This window comes from Pan paniscus, chromosome 11 (genome assembly GCF_029289425.2).
Source record: "Pan paniscus chromosome 11, NHGRI_mPanPan1-v2.0_pri, whole genome shotgun sequence".
NCBI classification, from domain to species: Eukaryota; Metazoa; Chordata; class Mammalia; order Primates; family Hominidae; genus Pan; species Pan paniscus.
The window spans coordinates 42,117,740-42,141,633 of record NC_073260.2 but is presented as its reverse complement, the minus strand read 5'-3'; the positions used below and the strand labels follow the sequence as shown (position 1 = coordinate 42,141,633).

The following is a 23,894-nucleotide window of genomic DNA, read 5'->3' as shown; positions in this document are numbered from 1 at the left end:
TTCAAGGTTGTTCATGATGTCTCCAAGGTCAGAGCAAAGTCTTAACTCCTCTGCTGCTAGAGAGGACTCCTCTTTTGGCTGCCCAAAGGCACACTGTGGGTTTCCTGGTCTTGTGCAGTGAGCTGAGCTTGCTGGAAAAGGGGCCTCCTGGCAGCACAGTAGGCTGAAAAGAGGACAGTGTTCGGAATCACAGATGGGTCCAGCCCATGTCAGCTCCATGGCGACCCAGATAAAGCACAGGCAAGGAGTGAGCACAGACCTTTTCCACTGCCCAGATGTGGAAGCTTCTGAAATGACTCAGCCCCTGAGCCTGGAGCTTGCTGCGTCGTAAAATGAAGATAATAGAGATGTTCCTCCACTTACGATAGGGTCACATCCCAGTATACTCATCATAAGTAGAAAATGTAGAAAGTCAAAAATGCATTTAACACCTTCATAAACCCATCATAAAGTTGAAAAATCATGTCAAGCCATCGTAAGTCGGGGACTGCCTGTAATACCTGTCAGTACTTGTTGGGAGGATAATAAAAGAGGGTCCAGCTGTGGTAGCTGTCTTCTGAGATCAGCGAGGGCTCCTAAGTTGTGCACGTTTTATCCAATAGGAGAGTCAAGGATTTCAGTGTCCCGGATGTGTTTCACTGCTTCCCTTCCTTGTGCTTCTACTCATTATTACAACTTGCATTTGCTACTTGTTCTACCTGCATTTTTCTCATTTATTTTCACAAAATCCCTATGCTATAAATAGCATGAACCCCATCTTACGGCTGTGGATCTGTAGGTTGAGGAAATACTTGCCAGTGCCACCCAGCTAGGAAGTACAGCTAAATCAAGCCTCAGGCTCCACTGAAAAGCATTACTGGAATTTCTAGTCTCTGAGCTTGGCAGGGTTCTCACCCACTGCCCCAGCATACTGCCACCTCCCTGGAGGGCTTTGGGAAATGTGTGGAGGCATTTGGGGCCAGGGAGGATGGGGGAAGTTACTCTCATCTAAGCAGGGGCAAGTATGCTAAAGGGCAAAACAGTGCCATGCAATGGAGGATCATCCCACGCCCATGCCAGGGGTGCCCAGGTGAGAAGCCATGGGAGGACTGCTGAAGAATGTTCTAGCTCTGGCCTCATTTTGCCATTGGGTCTCGGTTCTCCTAACAACCATATGTGGCTCGTCCCTGATGGCACGAGCACTCTGCTTTTGGAAGAAATTTGTAAAAAAGAGTAAACACTTAGAGCTCACTGAGTGCCTGCCTCCTTTCACCTTCTTTAACAAACCATCTGAAGTGACCTTGGAGCTGAGCTGAAGCTCATGCAGTCAGGGTCTGTGGTTAAGCCTTCAAGGAAGACCCTTGTCCATGGCTACTTAGTGCCAGGAAGCTTCATCGAGTGCCCACTGACCCCTCAGTCCCCTTCAGGCCCTGCAACCACCCCACTTGGCCCTCACCCTGCACCTCCCCTCTCCAGCCTCCCACTGCTCCTTTCTAACTGAGCCTTGCCCTGACCCGAGAGAGACCCTGCCCTGTCTAGAGCCCTGCCCATCTGTGACCACAGGTCATGAACTATGCCCTGCTGGGCAACCGGAAGGCTCTCGCCCAGCTGTTTGTCAACCTGATGGAGTCCACCCTGCAGCAGGAGCTGGACAGCCGCCACCGCTGGCAAGGCTTGGTGGACACCTGGAAGGCTCTCAAGAAGGAGGCCCTGCTGCAGAGTTTCAGGTCAGTGCCGCCCACGCAGCTCCTTCTCCAGCCCACCAGGGGCTGGCAAAGGGTAGGGGCGGCATTCTCCCTCACTTTTTGCCATTACTTAAAAATGCTGCTGTTTCTCTCTGCTCTTTTTAAAGTTAGAAATAGTTAAAGGTATAAAGAATAAATTAAAAATCACCACTAATCTCTCCCCACAGTGAGAAGCACAGCAAATATTTTGGTATATTTTCTCCCAGGCTCTTTTAGATCCATACAGTATATGCAGTTTCATATTTTATTCATGAACCTTGCTTCATGACCATTCGCTGAGCTCCATACAGCTGGAAAACATTCATCCAATTATCTGTATAATTTCCACTCTTTATTATCACTCATAACCCTGTGGACACTGGGCCTGAACAAGTGGACATCCTTCAGGCAAACACTTCCCACTCTTGGGGAGCGTGTTTCCTCCCTCCCATGGGAGGAGGTGTGAAGAGAGGTCCCTTGTCCATGCTTCTTCTGCCAAGTGTCACTTTTGCTGTGGATGAAGGAAAAGTGTACCAAGGCCTACCTCCATCTTGCCTTTCCATGTGACCTTGACCAAGCCCTTGAACATTCAGAATCTGTCTCTTCCTATGCAAAACAGGCATCCTAATGGACCTGTGACAGAGTTTCAGTCATCCAACCAGATACTGCATGGAAAGTGCCTATCTGGGCCTGGCACCTGGAAGCTGTTATAAATGCCAAACATCATCAACAGTGATAGCAATGGCTGCCGTTTACTGGGCATTTCCCATGAGCCAAGCACAGTGCTAGGGGGCTTGCTTGCATCATTTTACTGAGTGCCCACAAGTGCCAACGAGAAAGGCACTATCATGAGTTCCATTTTACAGAAGAAGAAACTGAGGCTCAGAGTAGGAGAAGGACTTGACCAAAGTTACAGAGCAGGCAGGCGGTGGTCAGGACTCCATCAAATATGAGCCTGCTGGTCTCATGCTGTTGGTGCCAGAGCTCCATTGACCTGACGATCCCTCCATTCTTTCCTCCATTCCTCCGTCCCCGCTTTCTCCCACCCACCCTCTGTCCCTCCTTTCTTTAGGGTCCTAGAGAAGAGGCAAAGCCTGGGGAGGAAGGGGCTGGGGGTGGTGTTAGGGAAGGAGTGCTGGGGCTCTGAATGCTGTCACCATGGTTCTCTTTCCCTCTCTCACTCCTGCCCTGCTCCTCCTCTCCCCTTTATGGTGCCAACATGTCTGGCCACCAGTGAGTTCATGGCCAGTGAGAGTATCCATACTCCCCCGGCTGTGACGAAGGAGCTAGAGGTCATGCTGAAGACCCAGAACGTCCTGCAGCAAAGGCGGCTGAAGCACCTCTGCACCATCTGGTATGGGCAGGAGGGGCGGCCCAGGAGGGGTGCTTCTTGGGGTGCAGTGAGGGAGGCAGAAGTGGCCTGCAGTCTGTCCCCCAAGGCATCCTTCAGACTAAGCAGACCAACTCCCAGCTCTCTGGCCCTGGGCTGGCCACCTGGACCATTTCAGCCCCACTCACAAGAAAGGCCATGGCCCATGTGCTGCAGGAAGAAACTTAGTGTAGCTGCCAAGCAACTTGAAAGAAACAATGAACGGGGGTGAGGAAGGAGCAGGCACAGATCAGAGCACGCAGGAACTGTGGCCAGGTGGAGGGATTTGGACCTTTTTCTGAGGGCACTGGGGAGCAGAGTGGCTCCATGAGCTTTGCAGTTTGGAGGTATGTGTCAGAGGCATCTGACACTGGAGGCTGGAGGCACCTGTCAGAGGCTGTGGACACTCTCCTCAGATGTGGGTCCAACCAGCCCTGATTTCAATTTCATAAGAAAGCTATTCAGTGGGGTGCCCACTGAGTGTTCTAGATCCAGCTGGCCAGCCCAGGGCCAGAGAGCTGAGAGTTGGCCTGCTTAGTCTGAAGGTGAGGTGGGGGGAAGAAGCACATTAGGAAAAATAGCTAATGCATGCTGGGCTTAATACCTAGGTGATGGGTTAATAGGTACAGCAAATCACCATGGCACACATTACCTATGTAACAAACCTGCACATCCTGCACATGTACCCTGGAACTTAAAATAAAAATAAAAATTTAAAAAAGAATTCGGTGTCCTTTTTTTAACTTTTATTTTAGATTCAGGGGTACATGTGCAGGTTTGTTATATAGGTAAATCACGTGTTGTGGGGTTTTGGTGTACAGATTATTCTGTCACCCAGGTAATAAGCATAGTACAAGATAGGTAGTTTCTCCATCCTCTCCCTCCTTCCACCCTCCACCCTCAAGTAGGCCCCAGTGTCTGTTTTCTTCTTTATGCCCATATGTATTCAAAGTTTAGCTCCCACTTGTGAGAAGCTGTGGTATTTGGTTTCCTGTTCCTGTGTTAGTTCATGTAGGATAACGGCCTCCAGCTCCATCCATGCTGCTGCGAAGGCCATGATCTCATTCTTTTTTTATGACACTATTTTTAATGACTTCAGAAGAGGATCTGCTGTACTTAGTTTTCTACTGTTGATGTGAAGGTTTTTAAATCATCGTGTGTGTTTATGAACAGCATTGTTAAGTGAACATCTTAATACATAAACTTTATGTGCATTCTATAATGCCATCTCAGATTAAGTCCCAGAAGGAGGCTTCCTTGGTCAAGGGATGTGAACAGTTTGTTTTTTCCCCTGGAAAAATTATGTTCTTTTCTTTTCTAAGTAACAAATTCGTTACTTAGAATTTGTTAATTAAAAGACCTTTCAGCCAGGTCATGTTTTGGCACCAGGAAATCCCCAGCAGTTCCCTTTGTTCTTCAGTGTTTAAATCCATGATTTTCTGGAGCTATGTTCCTTGAAGATGCTACCCATTTTGGTGAGTAAACGGTTTGTTCCTGTGTGGCTTACTTGCCGTATCTTCCTTCCCAGTGACCTCCTGCCCCCCAATTACAGCAAAACTCAGCTGACTGAGTGGCATTCTTCCCTCAACTCCCTGAACAAGGAGCTAGGTGAGTGACGTCTGCAGGACTCCACCTGCATTTCTCCAGAACTGTTTAAGCAGTTGCTTTGCTGAAGCTCAGCCAAATGAGTGGCGCCGCCATCATGGGGAGGAGGGATGGGGGTGTGGCGGGAAAAGTGAGCTCTGAGGGCTCAAAAGGCCCCCCTCCCTTCTAAGGCCTCCCCTCCTCAGTGCCCAGCCTGCAGCTACACTAGCCGCACCCTATGACCCCTGACCCCTGACCCAAGCATGGAGACAGAGAGATGGCTCTGATACCCTCTTTGAGGAAGGCTCAGAGGCATGCCCCAAGAGTGTGAGGTGGAGCACATAGTATTGATGCCCAGCTCTGCTCCTCCCAGGCTGTGTGACCTTGGGAAAATTAGGGCCTCTGGTAGCCTCAATGTCCTCCTCTGTAAAATAGGGATGGCAAGAGGAGTAATAATGGTCCCTACTTGTGGGGTGGATGTCCAGTGGTAGTCCAGTGCCTGGCTTACACAGAGAATCCTCAATCACAAATGGTGATGTTTCAAAATGCTCTATAATAAGGGCAGTCAGGCTGTAGCCTGTGTGCTGACTGCTGGTTTTGGAACTAAGTGTTGTTAGACCCCCAACTGCCTCGTTTGTTGATGTATTGTGTGGCTGCTTTCACTGTAAATGGCAGAGATGAAAGCAGATAGCCCCTGACTTAGGATGGTTCAACTTGGGACTTTTCGACTTCATGGTAGTGTGAAAGTGATACACATTCAGCAGAAACTGTACTTCAGATTTTGAATTTTGCTCTTTTTCTGGGGGCTATGGTGCCTGGATACGTGGTGTGATACTCCCTGGCAATGCTGGGCAACGGTGACAAGCTGCAGCTCCCAGTCAGCCCCCCAAGATCATGAGGGTAAACAAGTGTACTCTGTTGCCAGATGATTTTGCCGAACTGTAGGCTAATGTATGTTTTCTGAGCACATTTAAGGTAGACTAGGCTAAGCCATGATGTTTGGTAGGTTAGGTATATTAAATGCATTTTCAACTGAAGATATTTTCAGCTTATGGTGGATTTATTGGGACATAACCCCATTGTAAATAAAGGAACATCTGTAGTTACAACTGAGACTGTATGAGGTTTGCCACGACTTGCTCTAGAAGATATGTAAAAAGTTTTTCATCTCCTTAGAGGATAACAGCAATCTAGTGAGATCGGTGGTGTCATTGTCCTCTTGTAGTAAGAGAAGGGTTTAGTGGCACAGAGAGGTGAAGTATCCTGCCCAAGGTCACACAGCCAATGAAGTGTCACAGCTAGACTTAGCCTGGGTACTTTGGCTAGTAGTACCTGCCATTGCTTCTAGGGCTCTCAGGTTTATAATACTAAGAGTGTTTCTGTATGAGCCACAGGACCCTTAATAATAGCAATGGCTGCCATTCATTCAGTGCCTCCTACAGACAGGCATTGTGCTGGGCCCTGGCATTCAGTAGCTGGCTCTGCCCTCGGGCACTTCCAGTCCAGAGCAGAAGTCAGAACAAGTAGAGAATGAACAGGTCCCCAGCCATGGGAGCCACAGTTAGGGACACAGCTGGTTCAGGATCGTGGAAACATTGACAAGGAAGTATCAAGGAAGTGGTTGAGAACTGCAAGGGAGGTTAAAGTCAGCCAGGCCAAGAGGGAGGAGGCATTCCAAGCAGGGATACAGTGTACAGGGCCCCGGAGGCAAGACAGGGCTGGGGCCTTTGGAAACAGGGAGGGGAGGCTGGAAGATGCAAAGCAGCTGGACTCTGCTGGCCACGTGGGCTGCATGTGGAAGTCTGGGCTTTATCCTGAGGGCAGTGGGAACTCAGTGGAAGGTTCTGAGCTGGGGGTGATGATGTCAGGGGGCGCAAATGGCCCAGAGGGATGCAGTAGTGGAAGCAGGGGGACCTGGGAGAGCCCATCACAGTGGCCTCACGGAAGGGTGTGGATACCTTGGCCTAGGAACTAGCCCTGGGGACAGGAAGAAGCAGATTTAGAGCTTCTTTTCATCAGTTCTAGCATCTGTCAACCCTCCCAGGTATCCTAAATCTATACTTAGCTGCCATCCCCCTGCCCTCCTCCCCAGCCCTGGACAAAGAACAACCACCACAAAATCTCTGTGTGGTCTTTCAGTTTCTAGAAATTGCCAGCAGCACTAAACCAGAGTTGCTTATCCTAGACATCAGAGTCACACTGAGTTTATTATAAGCTGGGAAACTGAAGGGAGGAGAAATAGAGAAAATAAATAAAAAAGCAAGCTTCTGTGCATTCTGCTAGTGCATTCCGTTTTTCAGGGATGAACCACAGATAGGATCAGTAAATGCTCATTGATCTCCACTCTCATTACTGGTTTACAACTTGGTGCAGTTTCCCAAAAGGAATTTCACCAGCCCTGAAACCGAGTCAAGAGTTAGGGCCAGAATGGATTCAGAACAGATAACGACAAGCTCTTCATTTGATATCCTTATCTTGGGATGTCAGGAACTTTGTAAGGGGACACCAGCCCCTGATCTCAATCGGGACCACTGATCTTCACCTAAATAAATGTTGCTGTGGAGGCATTTTGCTCCTTTGCAAAGGGGACACTCCCCTTTCTAATCTTCTCTTCCTTCTGGACTGATTTGCTTTGTTTTCTGCCCATGGAGACACCTACCACGTGGACTGCATGATGCGGATCCGCCTGCTGTATGAGAAGACGTGGCAGGAGTGCCTGATGCATGTGCAGAATTGTAAGGTGGGCACCCTTCCTGCAGGCCTGAGAAGAGGAATCCTGGGCAGGACCTGAAGTGCCTTCCCTGGCCCCATACCCACTGCCTTCCCTTCCCCAGCTATGTCCCCACTTCACACCCACACACCCTTTAGCCTCCATCCAAGCTTTTCTTCCTCATGGAAGAAAATGGCATGGCTTCATAGCCCCAGTGCCTGGTGCTCACTGGTCTCTGGGCATTCTGAAGCTGTTCCTTCTGCCCAGATCCCCTCCCCAGCTATCCCTGCCATCTCTCAGGTTTTAACCCATCACCTCCTCCAGGAAGCCCATGTAAGATGAAGTGTGTGCTCTCAGATCACCTCAGACTTCACCCTTGACTCTCTGTCATACACAGCACTGGGCGTTGTTTATGAATGGAGGTTGTGTCCTGGGGGTTATTGCAATGCGCCCCCTTCATAGATAGGCCTGGCCCCACTTTCCCCTCCACCCTGCCCACTGCATAACAGAGTGAGACAGTAAACTCGTTCCCAAACCCAAGCACGACTGTGACTTGTTCTCTGGGTTAGGGGAACTATTGAGTCAGAATGTCCCTTCCTGCCTCCTTGGTAAGACTGTAAGCGATGCCCCCACCCCCAAAGCTTAACTGTTGTGAAGCATGTTCGGCTGAGAGCACCACTTGGGGAGCCTCCCGAGAGCTCCTGCATGCCTCTCCAGCCAGCTTGTGCCTGGCCCTCCAGACCCTAAGGGGAACAGAATTCATGGGGTGCAGGGCCCTTCACCTGGAGCTCAGGTCTGACTTGTGCAACGCTGAGGCCTGTAGGATGCAGTTGATGCCTGTGGGGACCTCAGTCCTAAGCCAGGCTCTGCCTTGTCCCACACACTCCAGAAGCAGCTGCTGGACTGGAAAGCCTTCACTGAGGAGGAGGCAGAGACCCTGGTGAACCAGTTCTTCTTCCAGATGGTGGGAGCGCTCCAGGGCAAAGTGGAGGAGGACCTGGAGCTCTTGGACGTGTGTGCTGGGGACTGTTCCACTGGGGAGCTGAGGTGGGGTTGGGGGTCCCCGGGGGTGCTGGGCTGTAGGGAGAGTCCAAGAACTCCAACTTGCATGTTCCTAGTGTGTCCACTCACCCTTGTCAGCCCCTCTCAGAGTAGCCCACTTACGCTGGCCACTCCAAGCTCACTCACCGGACTCCTCCCAGCCACCCACTGACATGGGTGCTGCACAGAATTCCATGCCATGAGCACTCCCTGGCCATTGTTGACCCTGGGCACTGAAGGGCTGTGGAGGCACAATAAGCCCCCAGCCCAAGATACGTGTTATCTTGAACCAGGGTTGGCTCATGTTTTCTGTGAAGGGCCAGATGGTGACTATTTTAGGCTCTGTGGGCCATCAGGTCTCTGACGCACCTTGTCAGTTCCACCAGTGCCACACAAAAGCAGCCCTAGGCCATGCAGAAACAAATGGCATGGCTGTGTTCCAATAACTATTGATGGACACTGAAATTGGAATTGTATGTAATTTTCATCTCATTAAATATCTTCTTTTGATTATTTTCCAGCCATTTTAAAACTGGAATATCTGTGTGTAGCTCACAGGACCAAACAAAAACAGGTGGAGGGCCAAATTTAGTCTACAGGTGGCAGCTTGCCCACCCCTGGCCCAGATGAGGGCATAAGACACGTACATTTTTTTAAAAGGTGGGTGGTGTGGAGGATTTCATAGCAGGTGTGGTGTTTGGCCCAGATGCCATGAGTGAGGGAACTCCACAGAAGGAAAGATGCCCAGGCCAGTGTTGCTGTGGCCTCCTGAGTGCCCAGCCTGGTTTTTAGGAATGGCCCAAACTCCATCTTCTTCCTGTCAGAGACTTTTGTGGAGCACAGGATATGTCTAGAGATGGGACTTGAGGGTCAGCAAGACCAAGGGCAGGGCCTTGGGCAGACCTGAAATGCTGCGCTAGGGAGGGAGGACCAAGAGCACAGGTGTGGCCTAGAAGTTGACCTTGAGGGATGGTGTCTGGGCAATACTGTTCAGTCGTTAGAGACAGGGGGTCCCACAGGTGGGCCCTCTTCTTGGCCCTGGGACTGTCAGCCCTTAAGTCCCTTCTCTGGGCTCTGCCACTGCAGAAATCCTTCGAGACTCTGGCAGATCAGACAGAGTGGCAGAGTTCGCACCTCTTCAAGTATTTCCAGGAGGCGGTACAACTGTGGGAGGCACACCAGAGCGAGCTGTTGGTGCAGGAGCTGGAGCTGGAGAAGAGGATGGAGCAGCACCGGCAGAAGCACAGCCTGGAGAGCCAGGTGAGACCCACACCCGGGGCTCCATGTTTCACACCACAAACAGCAATGAACTCAAACAGATCCTTGACCCAAATGGAGAACCTTAAGCTATGAAATTTGTGCAGATGGGGACATTGAGGCTCACGTTGGTCATGGGATCAGATGGGAGTAGCAGAAATCTCCTGGAACCAAATGTGTCTCTAAGAGCGTGCATGAGAGACAGACATGGTTCAAGTGAGGAGACGATTAAAGGATGGTATCACGAATCACACACTTCATTGCCATTGAAAGAGAATTTTTTCATAGGTTCACAATGCTTAAAGAGGGTGAGAATAACATGAACCAACCTCAAAAGGAATACATCCACAGGGAGTAGACAAGGTACTTTAGGCACATTGTGAGCTGCAAAGCTATTAAAGTCTAGTTGTTCAATAAGGATGGATGCAGGCTTCCATGGGAAGTCTAATAAAAGCTTCAGGTGTGCCTTTCTGTGTGCGGTTTCTCAGGAGAAACTGGCTTGCAAGCGAACACAGTGGACATCTGTGATGGCACATAGGTCCCTGGAAGCCAGAGGGTAGTGCCGGTGCTGGTGGCATGGCTTCATAGCCCCAGTGCCTATCACAGCCTGAGCTCTCTCTCATTCAAAGAAGCCGCTGACAGAGTGAAACCTGCCTCAGCCTAAGCTCTCGAAGTGTCAAGCTCTTGAGTATTTCGAAGTCCAGTAGTTAAGGTTAACTCACATATGGGGGGCTGTTAAGGGTGACATCACATTCCCAAGGTGAGTGGGGGGAATAACTCCAAGTTCTCCTATATGGGGTCTGATAAGACATCACATTCTGAAAGAAAAAGGGGAAGACACTCCAAGTTCTTATTACAGACAAACATGTCATTCATGTAGCAAACTGTGCACGTGTTGGGAATCATTTCAAAGCTCCATAACTGGGGCAATCTCCTGCCTGCATAGGAGGTCAGCTGGCCCCTGCCTTGCCTGCTCTCACACAGTCCAGGAGGTGGGGGGACAAACTCAGCTTCTGATTTCAAGCACGACTGGTGAGAAGAAGAGCGAGGAGCAGGTGCAGTGCAGGCCTGACCAGGTGGGCGGGTGTGAGGGCCCTGTCTCCAGGGGGTCCCATCTGAGCTGGTTCCCCAGGGGTATGATGTGGGCAGGGAAGAACACTGCAGGCAGAGAAAAGTCTGGAGGGCTATAGTGGAGAGAGGGAGGGTGGTGGCAGATTGGGTACCCCATTTGTAGAAAGGAAGTCCTGGATCTGCTGAGGCACCTGGGCCTCAGTTCCAGCAGCAGGGTCCCTGCAGGTCACTTACACTCTGTGAGCACTGGAGGTCACATCTGCTTCCTCTTGTTTTGGGGGTGGCTTCCAGGTGCAGGAGGCCCACCTCGATAGGCTCTTGGACCAACTGAGGCAGCAAAGTGACAAAGAAACACTGGCGTTTCACCTGGAAAAGGTCAAAGATTATCTGAAGAACATGAAATCCAGGTAGGCCAACCAGACTCCAAAAGGCAGGAAGGGATGGTCAGGAATTCATCTTCAACGTCAAGGGCAGCCTGCCCAAGAGCCCAGGAGCCTGCCAGCTTAAGATGAAAATTGTGCCTCTCACTTTAGAAAGCATGTGGCCCTCTGCAGCTCTGCTCTCAGCCAACAAAGAACTTCCAGGGAGAATTTTTTAAAGTTTGTGGAGGGAGGTTTCAAAGCAATGCGGCTTAAGTTCAAGAACATGGGGCCTTCTTTTAAAAATTTAAAGATGTGGGTGGATCACCTGAGGACAGGAGTTCAAGACCAAGCTGGCCAACATGGTGAAACCCCACCTCTACTAAAAATACAAGAATTAGCCAGGTGTGGTGGCAGGTGCCTGTAATCCCAGCTACTCAGGAGGCTGAGGCAGGAGAATCACTTGAACCCAGGAGACGGAGGTTGCAGTGAGAGGAGATCATGCCATTGCACTTCAGCCTGGGTGACAGAGCGAGACTCTGTCTCAAAAACAAAAAAAAATTTAAACATGTACATTCTTGTTAAAGGGGGAAAAAGAAGTTAACCACTGCAAACATATAGAGATTTTTTCCCCTCATTCCTGCCCACTTTTCCTTTTTTATGGGCATATACATTTATATATATGAATATATACACATACATAGTGTTTTTAAAATAAAGGTTGGATTATACCGTGCAAATTGTTCCATAACTACAGATATACTTCCTTTTTTAAATGCCTTGTAGCATTCATTAATGTAGATACTTCATAATGGTTTAGTCCCTCAATTGATTAGCTGTTTTCTATTGGTTCCAATTTCTCAATATGACAAGCAGTTCTCTGTGAACTTTCTTGCATCTTTGTGACTTTGTACAGCTGATTCTGTAAGGACTGTTCACAGAAATAGAACGACACTGCCAATTGATTGCAGTACTTAGATTCAGAAGGCAATTCTGATTACTTTAGGCAAGTACGTAACCCTATGAGCCTTGGTCTACTTCTCTGAGAAATAGAAGTCTGGACCTTGGGGCATTTGCGAGTTTGATGGAATAATGTAGGTACCGTCAAGTTCGAGGACAGCATTAAGACCAAAGATAGAGTTAGGACCCTGGACAGGGAAAGGGAGCTCATGTTACAAGCAGAAAAGTCTCTTGTGTGTGTTTTCTACAAAAAGTATGTATTTCTCGTATGATCAGAAAAATAGCATAGCCAAGGACTGCTGCTATAAAAGAGCAGCCACACAGCAGCTCTACACAGAGCTGTGTGCCAGATTGCAGCCCATCTCCTTGGGGTCAGGGGTGTGGTTCCTAGCTGGGGTCTCCTGTCTTACCTACTTACCTCCCAGGTATGAATGTTTTCACACCCTCCTGACAAAGGAAGTGATGGAGTACCCAGCGATCATGCTGAAAGAACTCAACTCCTACAGCTCTGCCCTCAGCCAATACTTCTTTGTGCATGAAATCTTTGAACAGGTATGGAGAGGGTGATGATACACCCAGCCACTCATGAAGAAGCTAAGGGAGAGGCTGACTTCTTGTTATGATCTGCCTAGACTTTGAAAGCCATTCCTAATGCTGCAGAGTTCAAATCAATGCAAGAAGAAAGAAGCTGAAAGTGTCTCTAAAGAGACCATCTCTTTCTCAGTATAAAAGAGGCTGAAGGGTTCAGAATTCAGGGCTCAAGCCTGAATGGACTTATAATGAAAAGGTTAATGTATATGGCGCTTGGAATTCCATTTATCATACCTACCACTGCCACATAATTCTCCTAAAATATAGCTTTAACCCACCTACTCTCCTGCAAAATCCCTCCCCAACTGTGCAGCCCCCACCAAATCCAACTTACAGTCCCTAGATAACCACAAAGGCCCCACTCTCTCTGCTTCCCACCTTGACTCTCCCTCGTCCAGCAGACTCATCCCTCTTCTGGCGTGTGCCTCCTGCCTGCTGCCCTTCCTCATCATGCTCCCTCTGCTGGGACCCCTCTGTCTCCACATATCCCAAACCCACCCATACCTCCAATTCACTACCAAGAGAAAGGCTCCCACTCATTCAGCCTGACCCCTCATCTCACCTTGCTCAGCCCCTGCCACCTCTCAGAGCTCTGAACTTTTTTGTGCTTGGTTGCTGTCAAATACAGGAGTCTGGAGCACCCAACTATAATGTATTTCCTAAAGGGCAAGTATGCCTTAATTTTTATTCAATTTTGATTGTCATTAGCACAAGGGTCTTGCACATAATTCAGACACAATAAATGCTCTCTGGGTAAATGCATGAATACCTGGGATTCCCTGGTTTGAATCCCCCAGAGTTTGGCTCTTTTCCCGCACACCAGCCATAGTCCTGCCTGGCCTGAATGGAAATGCTCATGGTTGCCACTGAACCTGGCCAAAGGTTTCCCACATATACAGGACACCTGGCTCCTTCTCTGAGCATCTCTCCTCCCAGAAGAGATTCCTGTTTAGATTGCTAATAGCTGCTCCCTGTGCCACCTAGGTTGAGAGGGAAGCTCAAGCTATAGGATGGCGAGCTTATTGCCTGCCCTTTGAGATCATTTGGATCACCTGGGTTAAAGGTATAGGCACCATTATGATCTCCATTTCATGGAAGATAACACTAAGCCCCATAGGGTGTAGAGGACTTGCCCAAGATCACTTAGCTTGTCAGGAGCTGGGAATCAAATCCAGACCTGCAAATTCCACAGCCTGCACTGTTATCCATAACACAGAATATCCAAAACTTCACCCAGAGCCTGTGAAACAGGAAATTTGCAGGGTTTACAAGGGGGCTCTCAGGATCATGTAAATCATGCCCGTTGTGTCTGTTCCATCTAGCACAGAATGCAGCAGATTTCTGCCCTTTGTTTGCATCCCTCAGTTTATATTTTTCTTGCCCTTTGCTCCAGATCACTGCCAAAAAATATATCATAATGAGCTTTAATTCCATGATTACCCATTGTGTGCTATAAGGGTTTGCTAGCCTTCTTGGAATTAAGAAAAACTGGTTCCTAGGATTGAGAACAACCCAATTACCCCAGGGAACTAAGTTGGTCAAGGCCTGCATCAGATATTAAAGGGGAGGGATGGGTCCTTTTACTTAAAAGTGGCACTCTGGGCTGGGTGCGGTGGCTCACGCCTGTAATCCCAGCACTTTGGGAGGCCGAGGCGGGCGGATCACGAGGTCAGGAGATGGAGACCATCCTGGTTAACACGGTGAAACCCTGTCTTTACTAAAAATACAAAAAATTAGCCAGGCGTGGTGGCTGGCACCTGTAGTCCCAGCTACTCGGGAGGCTGTGGCCGGAGAATGGTGTGAACCTGGGAGGCGGAGCTTGCAGTGAGCCAAGACTGCGCCACTGCACTCCAGCCTTGGCAACAGAGCCAGACTCCTCTCAAAAAAAAAAAAAAAAAAAAAAAAAAAAAAAGGTGGGGGGCACTCTGAAGAAAGGCAGTGCAGGTCCTTCAGTGACTCTTGGTTTTTCCTTGTAGAACTTGGCTGGAGAAGTCATTTTCAAATTCAGGCAACCAGGTAACACTTTTTCAATTCAAGTTTTATTCTCCCAGACTTCACTCTTAATGCGTTTGTGGGTTGGGAGGCCCAATCCAGGCTGCATCAGTAAATTGTCTCTCCTTGTGCTTTGGTGTTTATCATCAACAGAAGCACATGAAAAACCCTCCCAGAAGAGAGTGAAAAAACTGAGGAAGAAGCAAGGGTCTAAAGAGGACATGAGCAGAAGTGAGGAAAGCATAAGTAGTGGGACAAGTACTGCCAGGTCAGTAGAAGAGGTGGAAGAAGAAAACGATCAAGAAATGGAGTCCTTCATAACTGAAGAGGTGCTGGGGCAGCAGAAAAAATCTCCACTGCATGCTAAGATGGATGAGTCCAAAGAAGGCTCTATTCAGGGACTGGAAGAAATGCAGGTTGAAAGAGAGGGCTCCTTAAACCCATCCCTGAATGAGGAGAATGTGAAGGGTCAAGGAGAAAAGAAGGAGGAGTCAGAGGAGGAAGATGAGAAGGAGGAAGAGGAGGAGGAGGAGGAGAAGCTGGAGGAAGAGAAGGAGGAGAAGGAGGCACAGGAAGAGCAAGAGAGTTTATCTGTGGGTGAGGTAAGCCAGCAACTGATTCATTCTTGGGCATAGAGAAAGTTTGCTATGCTCATTTTGTGTTTATCCCTAGTGTAAGCTGGGGTCTTCAGTGGCCCAGTCTCCATAGAGGTGCAGAAAGAGAATTACAAAAATATTCATACTATTCATACTTTAAAAAAATTTTATTTTAGGTTCAGGGGTACATGTGCAAGTTTGTTATTTAGGTAAACTATGTATCATGGGGGTTTGATTTACAGATAATTTTGTCAGTGGGCTAATAAGCATAGTACCCAATAGTTGTTTTTTTTTTTCTGATCCTCTCCCTGCTCCCACGTTTTACCCTCAAATAGTTCCCAGTATCTGCTGTTCACCTCCTAGTATCCATGTGTTCTTTGTTTAGCTCCCACTTAAAAGTGAGAACATGCAGTATTTGGTTTTCTGTTCCTTTGTTAGTTTGCTTAGGATAATGGCCTCCATCCATGTTGCTGCAAAGGACATGATCCCATTCTTTTTATGGTTGCATAGTATCCCATGGTTTATATGTACCACATTTTATTTATCCAGTCCTACTGTCAATGGGCGTTTAGGTTGATTCCATGTCTTAGCTATTGTGAATAGTGCTGCAATGAATATATATGCATGCATGTGTCTTTATGGTAGAATGATTTACATTCCTTTGGGTATATACACAATAATGGGACTGTGGGGTCAAAAGGTAGTTCTGTTTTAAGTTCTTTGAGAAATTGCCACACTGGAATACACTCCCACCAGCAGTGAATAAGCATACCCTTTTCTCTGCAATCTTGCCAGCATCTGTTGTTTTTTGACTTTTTAATAATATTCATTCTGACTGTTATGAGATGGTATCTCATTGTGGTTTTGATTTGCATTTCTCTAATGATTAGTGATGTTGAGCACCTTTTCATATACTGGTTGGCCACATGTATGTCTACTTTTGAAAAGTGTCTGTTTGTGTCCTTTGCCCACTTTTGAATAGGGTTGTTTGGTTTTTGCTTGTTAATTTAAATTCTTTATAGATTCTGGATATTAGACCTTTGTCAGATGCATAGTTTGCAATTATTTTCTCCCATTCTGTAGGTTGTCTGTTTACTCTGTTGATAGTTTCTTTTGCTGTGCAGAAGCTCTTTAGTTTAATTAGGTCCATTTGTCAATTTTTGTTTTTGTCACAATTGCTTTTGGCATCTTCATCATGAAATCTTTGCCAAGTCCTATGTCCAGAATGGTATTTCTTATTTTATCTTCCAGGGTTTTTATAGTTTTAGGCTTTACATTTAAGTATTTAATCCATCTTGAGTCGATTTTTGTATGTGGTATAAGGTAGGGGTCCAGTTTCAATCTTCTGCATATGGCTACCCAGCACCATTTATTAAATGGGTAGTCATTTCCTCACTGCTTGTTTTTGTCAGCTTTGTTGAAGATCAGATGGTTTAGGTGTGAGGCATTCTATTCCATTGGTCTGTGTGTCTGTTTTTGTGCTTGTATTATGCTGTTTTGATTACTGTAGACCTGTAGTATAGTTTGAAGTCAAGTAACATGATACCTCCAGCTGTGCTCTTTTTACTTAGGATTGCCTTTGCTATTCAGGCTCTTTTTTTATTGCATATAAATTTTAAAATAGTTTTTCTGATTCTGTGAAGAATGTCATTAGTAGTTTGATAGGAATAGCATCAAATCTGTAAATTGCTTTGAGCAGTATGGCCATTTTAAAGATATTGACTCTTCCTATCCATGAACATGGGATGTTTATGGTTTTTCATTTGTTTGGTCATCTCTGATTTCTTTAAGCAGTGTTTTGTAATTCTCATTGTAGAGACCTTTTACCTCCTGGTTAGCTGTATTCCTAGGTATTTTATTCTTTTTGTGGTGATTGTGAACGGGATTGCTTTCCTGATTTGGCTCTCGGCTTAGATGTTGTTGGTGTGTAGGAATGCTACTGATTTTTGTATGTTGCTTTTGTACTCTGAAACTTTGCTGAAGTTGTGTATCAGATCAAGGGGCTCTGGGGAAGAGACCATGGGGTTTTCTAGCTATAGAACGTCATCTGCAAACAGGATAGTTTGACTTCCTCTCTTCCTATTTGGATGCCTATTATTTCTTTATCCTGCCTGATTACTCTGCCCAGGGCTTCCAATACTAGTTGAATAGGAGTGGTGCAAGATGGCCTCCTTGTCTTGTGCTGGTTTTCAAGGGGAATGCTTCCATCTTTTGCCCAATCAGTATGTTGGCTCTGGGTTTGTTATAGATGGCTCTTACTATTTTGAAGTGTGTTCTGTCAATGCCTAGTTTGTTGAGGGTTTTTAACATGAAGGGGTGTTGAATTCTATCAAAAGCCTCTTCTGTGTCTATTGAGATAATCATGTGGTTTTTGTTTTTAGTTCTGTCTATGTGATGAATCACATTTACTGATTTGCAAATGTTGAACCAACCTTGCATCCCAGGGATAAAGCCTACTCGATCATGGTGAATTCGCTTTTTGATGTACTGTTGGATTCAGCTTGCTAGTATTTTGTTAAGGATTTTTTGCATCAATGTTAATCAAGGATATTGGCCTGAAATTTTCTTTGTTTGTTGTGTTTCTGCCAGGTTTTGGCATCAGCGTGATTCCGGCTTCATAGAATGAGTTGGGGAGGAGCCTGTACTCCTCAACTTTTTGGAATAGTTTCAGCAGAAGTGATACCAGCTCTTTGTACATGTGGTAGAATTTGGCTGTGAATCCATTTGGTCCTGGGTTTGGGTTTTTGTTTTTGTTTTTTTTTTTTTTGGTTTGTAGGCTATTTATTATTGATTCCATTTTGGAGCTCATTATTAGTCTGTTCAGGGATTCAGTTTCTTCCTGGTTCAGTCTTGGGAGGTATATGTGTTCATGAATTTATCCATTTCTTCTAGATTTTCTAGTTTGTGTGCAAAGAGGTGTTCATAGTAGTCTGATGGCTGTTGGAGTTTTTTTTTGTATTTCTGCAGGGTCAGTGATAATGTATTAATACTTTTTTATTTTTTGCTAACAGTGATCCAATTCTTTACTCAGAGTAATGCTTTTCATTTTTAAAACATTTTTAATTATTTTTTTTTTGAGATGGAGTCTCACTCTGTCGCTCAGGCTGGAGTGCAGAGGCGTGATCTCAGCTCACTGCAACCTCTGCCTCCCAGGTTCAAGTGATTCTCCTGCCTCAGCCTCCCAAGTAGCTGGAACTACAGGTGTGTACTACCACACCCGGCTAATTTTTGTATTTTTTTTTTCTTTAAAGGGGGAACAAGGGAATTGTTAAGTGAAATAATAACCCATATATGTTTAACATTTTACTTATTACAAAGTATTTTTGCATACATGTTCTTATTCTGTTTCCCAGTAAAATTTTCACTGTGAGGCAAATATTATTAATTATTCTCTTTTTAGAAGCATGCAAAACAATGCTCCTATCCTAGAGATAAGGGACTCCACAAACTCACTCAGCTACTAATGGAAAAGCTGGGACTCTTTTTATATTATACGACTTAGCCCTAGGGAGCCGTTATTAGCAATAGCCAGTATTTTAAGGAGTGTTTGTCATGTGCCTGGCATTTTGTGGACTTTACATGGATTACATGATTTAATCTGCATGACTAATCTGTAAGGTTGATACTACATTTATCCTCATTGTATAGACAACGAATCTGAGAGTTATCAAAGCTAAACAACTTTTCTATGCCAAAGCCAAGCTCCAAACCCTGGTAGCCTGACTCCAGGATCCATGTTCTTCTTTGTCACTAAGCTAACTGCCTTCTCAAACCAATGCTACTATGCTGGCCTTCCAGTACATACACCTTTATGCTCTGCTACATGTCCCTTTAGGGCTATGTATGTCCTTATAATATTAAGTTGCATTTTTGCTAATGTTTCCTGTTTTCCTATATAGGCTATTTTTTCCCATTGATGAAATGTCGAGTCATAGGGAAACAGAAAATTATAGTTTACATTATTTATAGTTTTCATTGAGAATATGGTAACATAAGGAACAAAATCATAGGGCCAAACATAGTCTACTCGTTAGACTTTCATCTTTAACAATGCCACCAAGAAAGTTTCAAAGGGTAGAATTATGTACACCTCCAAAGCAACTCTCTGTTGTCTTAGCAGCTTACTTTGAATGGTTATCCATGAATGCACACTTCTCTCAGAGAGATTATATATCTTGAAGAGAAGGTCCATATTTTAAACATTTCTCTCATGTCTAGTACTGTTCTGGATACAATAGCAGGTACATTTCATTAAATTAAATCTCAGCTTATGTAATATTGTATTGAAATTACCAATCCCTCACACATTTTTACACCCAGCCTGTTTTATTTTTTGAAAGTAAGACTTTCCATGTTAGCTTTCTTCCTTCTTTTGCTCTATTAAAAACTCTTTCCCATTTCTTCTTTTTTTATTTTAAAACTTTTTTTTTAATACTTTAAGTTCTAGGGTACATGTGCACAATGTGCAGGTTTGTTACATATGTATACATGTGCCATGTTGGTTTGCTGCACCCATCAACTCGTCATTTACACCAGGTGTTTCTCCTAATGCTATCCCTCCCCCATTCCCCCACCCCACAACAGGCCTTGGTGTGTGATGTTCCCCACCCTGTATCCAAGTGTTCTCATTGTTCAATTCCCACCTATGAGTGAGAACATACGGTGTTTGGTTTTCTATCCTTGCGACAGTTTGCTCAGAATGATGGTTTCCAGCTTCATCCATGTTGCTACAAAGGACATGATAACTCATCCTTTTTTATGGCTGCATAATATTCCATGGTGTACATGTGCCACATTTTCTTAATCCAGTCTATCATTCTGGATATTTGGGTTGGTTTCAAGTCTTTGCTATTGTGAATAGTGCCGCAATAAACATACATGTGCATGTGTCTTTATAGTAGCATGATTTATAATCCTTTGAGTATATACCCAGTAATGGGATCACTGGGTCAAATGGTATTTCTAGTTCTAGATCCTTGAGGAATTGCCACACTGTCTTCCACAACGGTTGAACTAGTTTACACTCCCACCAACAGTGTAAAAGCATTCTTATTTCTCCACATCTTCTCCAGCACCTGTTGTTTCCCGACTTTTTAATGATTGCCATTCTAACTGGTGTGAGATGGTATCTCTTTGTGGTTTTGATTTGCATTTCTCTGATGACCGGTGATGACGAGCGTTTTTTCATGTGTCTGTTGGCGGCATAAATGTCTTCTTTTGAAAAGTGTCTGTTCATATCCTTTGCCCACTTTTTAATGGGGTTGTTTGATTTTTTCTTGTAAATTTGTTTAAGTTATTTGTAGATTCTGGATATTAGCCCTTTGTCAGATGGGTAGATTGCAAAAATTTTCTCCCATTCTGTAGGTTGCCTGTTTCTTTCGCTGTGCAGAAGCTCTTTAGTTTGATTAGATCCCATTTGTCAATTATGGCTTTTGTTGCCATTGCTTTTGGTGTTTTAGTCATGAAGTCCTTGCCCATGCCTATGTCCTGAATGGTAATGCCTAGGTTTTCTTCTAGGGTTTTTATGGTTTTAGGTCTAACATTTAAGTCTTTAATCCATCTTGAATTAATTTTTGTATAAGGTGTAAGGAAGGGATCCAGTTTCAGCTTTCTACATATGGCTAGCCAGTTTTCCCAGCATCATTTACTGAACAGGAGATCCTGTCCCCATTGCTTGTTTTTGTCAGGTTTGTTGAAGATCAGATGGTTGTAGATGTGTGGTATTATTTCTGAGGCCTCTGTTCTGTTCTATTGGTCTGTTTCTCTGTTTTAGTACCAGTACCATGCTGTTTTGGTTACTGTAGCCTTGTAGTATAGTTTGAAGTCAGGTAGCGTGATGCCTCCAGCTTTGTTCTTTTTGCTTAGGATTGTCTTGGCAATGCAGGCTCTTTTTTGGCTCCATATAAACTTTAAAGTAGTTTTTTCCAATTCTGTGAAGAAAGTCATTGGTAGCTTGATGGGGATGGCATTGAATCTATAAATTAACTTGGGCAGTATGGCCATTTTCACGATATTGATTCTTCCTATCCATGAGGATGGAATGTTCTTCCATTTGTTTGTGTCCTCTTTTATTTCTTTGAGCAGTGGTTTGTAGTTCTCCTTGTAGAGGTCCTTCACATCCCTTTTAAGTTGGATTCCTAGGTATTTTATTCTTTTTGTAGCAATTGTGAATGGGAGTTCACTCATGATTTGGCTCTCTGTTTGTCTGTTATTGGTGTATAAGAATGCTTGTGATTTTTGTACATTGATTTTGTATCCTGAGACTTTGCTGAAGTTGCTTATCAGCTTAAGGAGATTTTGGATGGAGACAATGGGGTTTTCTAAATATACAATTATGTCATCTGCAAACAGGGACAATTTGACTTCCTGTTTTCCTAATTGAATACCCTTTATTTCTTTCTCTTGCCTGATTGCCCTGGCCAGAACTTCCAACACTATGTTGAATAGGAGTGGTGAGAGAGGGCATCCCTGTCTTGTGCCAGTTTTCAAAAGGAATGCTTCCAGTTTTTGCCCATTCAGTATGATACTGGCTGTGGGTTTGTCATAAATAGCTCTTATTATTTTGAGATATGTTCCATCAATACCTAGTTTATTGAGAGCTTTTAGCATGAAGGCTGTTGAATTTTGTCGAAGGCCTTTTCTGCATCTATTGAGATAATCATGTGGTTTTTGTCTTTGGTTCTGTTTATGTGATGGATTACGTTTATTGATTTGTGTATGTTGAACCAGCCTTGCATCCCAGGGATGAAGCCAACTTGATCTTGGTGGATAAGCTTTTTGATGTGCTGCTGGATTTGGTTTGCCAGTATTTTATTGAGGATTTTTGCATCGATGTTCATCAGGGATATTGGTCTAAAATTCTCTTTTTTTGTTGTGTCTCTGCCAGGCTTTGGTATCAGGATGATGCTGGCCTCATAAAATGTGTTAGGGAGGATTCCCTCCTTTTCTATTGATTGGAATAGTTTCAGAAGGAATGGTACTAGCTCCTCTTTGTACCTCTGGTAGAATTCGGCTGTGAATCCGTCTGGTCCTGGACATTTTTCTGGTTGGTAGGCTATTAATTATTGCCTCAATTTCAGAGCCTGTTATTGGTTTATTCAGGGATTCAACTTCTTCCTGGTTTAGTCTTAGAAGGGAGTATGTGTCCAGGAATTTATCTATTTCTTCTAGTTTTTCTAGTTTATTTGCATAGCGGTGTTTATAGTATTCTCTGATGGTAGTTTGTATTTCTGTGGGATAGGTGGTGATATCCCCTTTATCATTTTTTATTGCGTCTATTTGATTCTTCTCTCTTTTCTTCATTAGGCTTGCTAGAGGTCTGCCAATTTTGTTGATCTTTTCAAAAAACCAGCTCCTGGATGCATTGATTTTTTGAAAGGTTTTTTGTGTCTCTATCTCCTTCAGTTCTGCTCTAATCTTAGCTATTTCTTGCCTTCTGCTAGCTTTTGAATTTGTTTGCTCTTGCTTCTATAGTTCTTTTAATTGTGATGTTAGGGTGGCAATTTTAGATCTTTCATGCTTTCTCTTGTGGGCATTTAGTGCTATAAATTTCCCTCTACACGCTGCTTTAAATGTGTCCCAGAGATTCTGGTACATTGTGTCTTTGTTCTCATTGGTTTCAAAGAGCATCTTTATTTCTGCCTTCATTTCGTTATTTACCTGGTAGTCATTCAGGAGCAGGTTGTTCTGTTTCCATGGAGTTGTGCGGTTTTGAGTGAGTTTCTTCATCCTGAATTCTGATTTGATTGTACTGTGGTCTGAGAGACAGTTTGTTGTGATTTCTGTTCTTTTACATTTGCTGATAAGTGCTTTACTTCCAACTATGTGGTCAATTTTGGAATAAGTGCGATGTGGTGCTGAGAAGAATGTATATTCTGTTGATTTGGGGTGGAGAGTTCTGTAGATGTCTATTAGGTCTGCTTGGTGCAGAGCTGAGTTCAAGTCCTGGATATCCTTGTTAACCTTCTGTCTTGTTGATCTAATATAGACAGTGGGGTGTTACAGTCTCCCATTATTATTGTGTGGGAGTCTAAGTCTCTTTGTAGGTCTCTCAGGACTTGCTTTATGAATCTAGGTGTTCCTGTATTGGGTGCATATATATTTATGATAGTTAGCTCTTCTTGTTGAATTGATCCCTTTACCATTATGTAATGGCCTTCTTTGTCTCTTTTGATCTTTGTTGGTTTAAAGTCTGTTTTATCAGAGACTAGGATTGTAACCCCTGCTTTTTTTTTGCTTTCCATTTGCTTGGAAGTCTTCCTCCATTCCTTTATTTTGAGCCTATGTGTGTCTCTGCACGTGAGATAGGTCTCCTGAATAGAGCACACTGATGGGTCTTGACTCTTTATTCAATTTGCGAGTCTGTGTCTTTTAATTGGGGCATTTAGCCCATTTACATTTAAGGTTAATATTGTTATGTGTGAATTTGATCCTGTAATTATGATGTTAGCTGGTTATTTTGCCCATTAGTTGATGCAGTTTCTTCCTAGCATTGATGGTCTTTACAATTTGGCATGTTTTTGCAGTGGCTGGTACTGGTTGTTCCTTTCCATTTTAGTGCTTCCTTCAGGAGCTCTTGTAAGGCAGGCCTGGTGGTGACAAAATCTCTCAGCATTTGCTTGTCTGTAAAAGATTTTATTTCTCCTTCACTTATGAAGCTTA

The 23,894-nt window shown here is 44.9% G+C and overlaps 1 protein-coding gene across 7 annotated transcripts in view; it reads left to right on the top strand.

Moving 5' to 3' along the window:
* Nucleotides 1-23,894, top strand: part of CCDC180 (coiled-coil domain containing 180) — a 90,636-nt gene that overhangs the window by 25,007 nt on the left and 41,735 nt on the right. For 6 of the 7 annotated variants that reach the window (XM_055117824.2, XM_034967842.3, XM_063594283.1 and 3 more), the window contains 10 exons: nucleotides 1,543-1,706; nucleotides 2,938-3,057; nucleotides 4,601-4,680; nucleotides 7,308-7,396; nucleotides 8,256-8,378; nucleotides 9,494-9,667; nucleotides 11,027-11,142; nucleotides 12,480-12,606; nucleotides 14,622-14,661; nucleotides 14,791-15,239. In XM_055117824.2, coding sequence (XP_054973799.1) covers nucleotides 1,543-1,706; nucleotides 2,938-3,057; nucleotides 4,601-4,680; nucleotides 7,308-7,396; nucleotides 8,256-8,378; nucleotides 9,494-9,667; nucleotides 11,027-11,142; nucleotides 12,480-12,606; nucleotides 14,622-14,661; nucleotides 14,791-15,239 — 1,482 coding nt within the window. The remainder of the gene's footprint in view (nucleotides 1-1,542; nucleotides 1,707-2,937; nucleotides 3,058-4,600; nucleotides 4,681-7,307; nucleotides 7,397-8,255; nucleotides 8,379-9,493; nucleotides 9,668-11,026; nucleotides 11,143-12,479; nucleotides 12,607-14,621; nucleotides 14,662-14,790; nucleotides 15,240-23,894) is intronic. The other variant, XM_055117825.2, reaches the window with a different exon arrangement.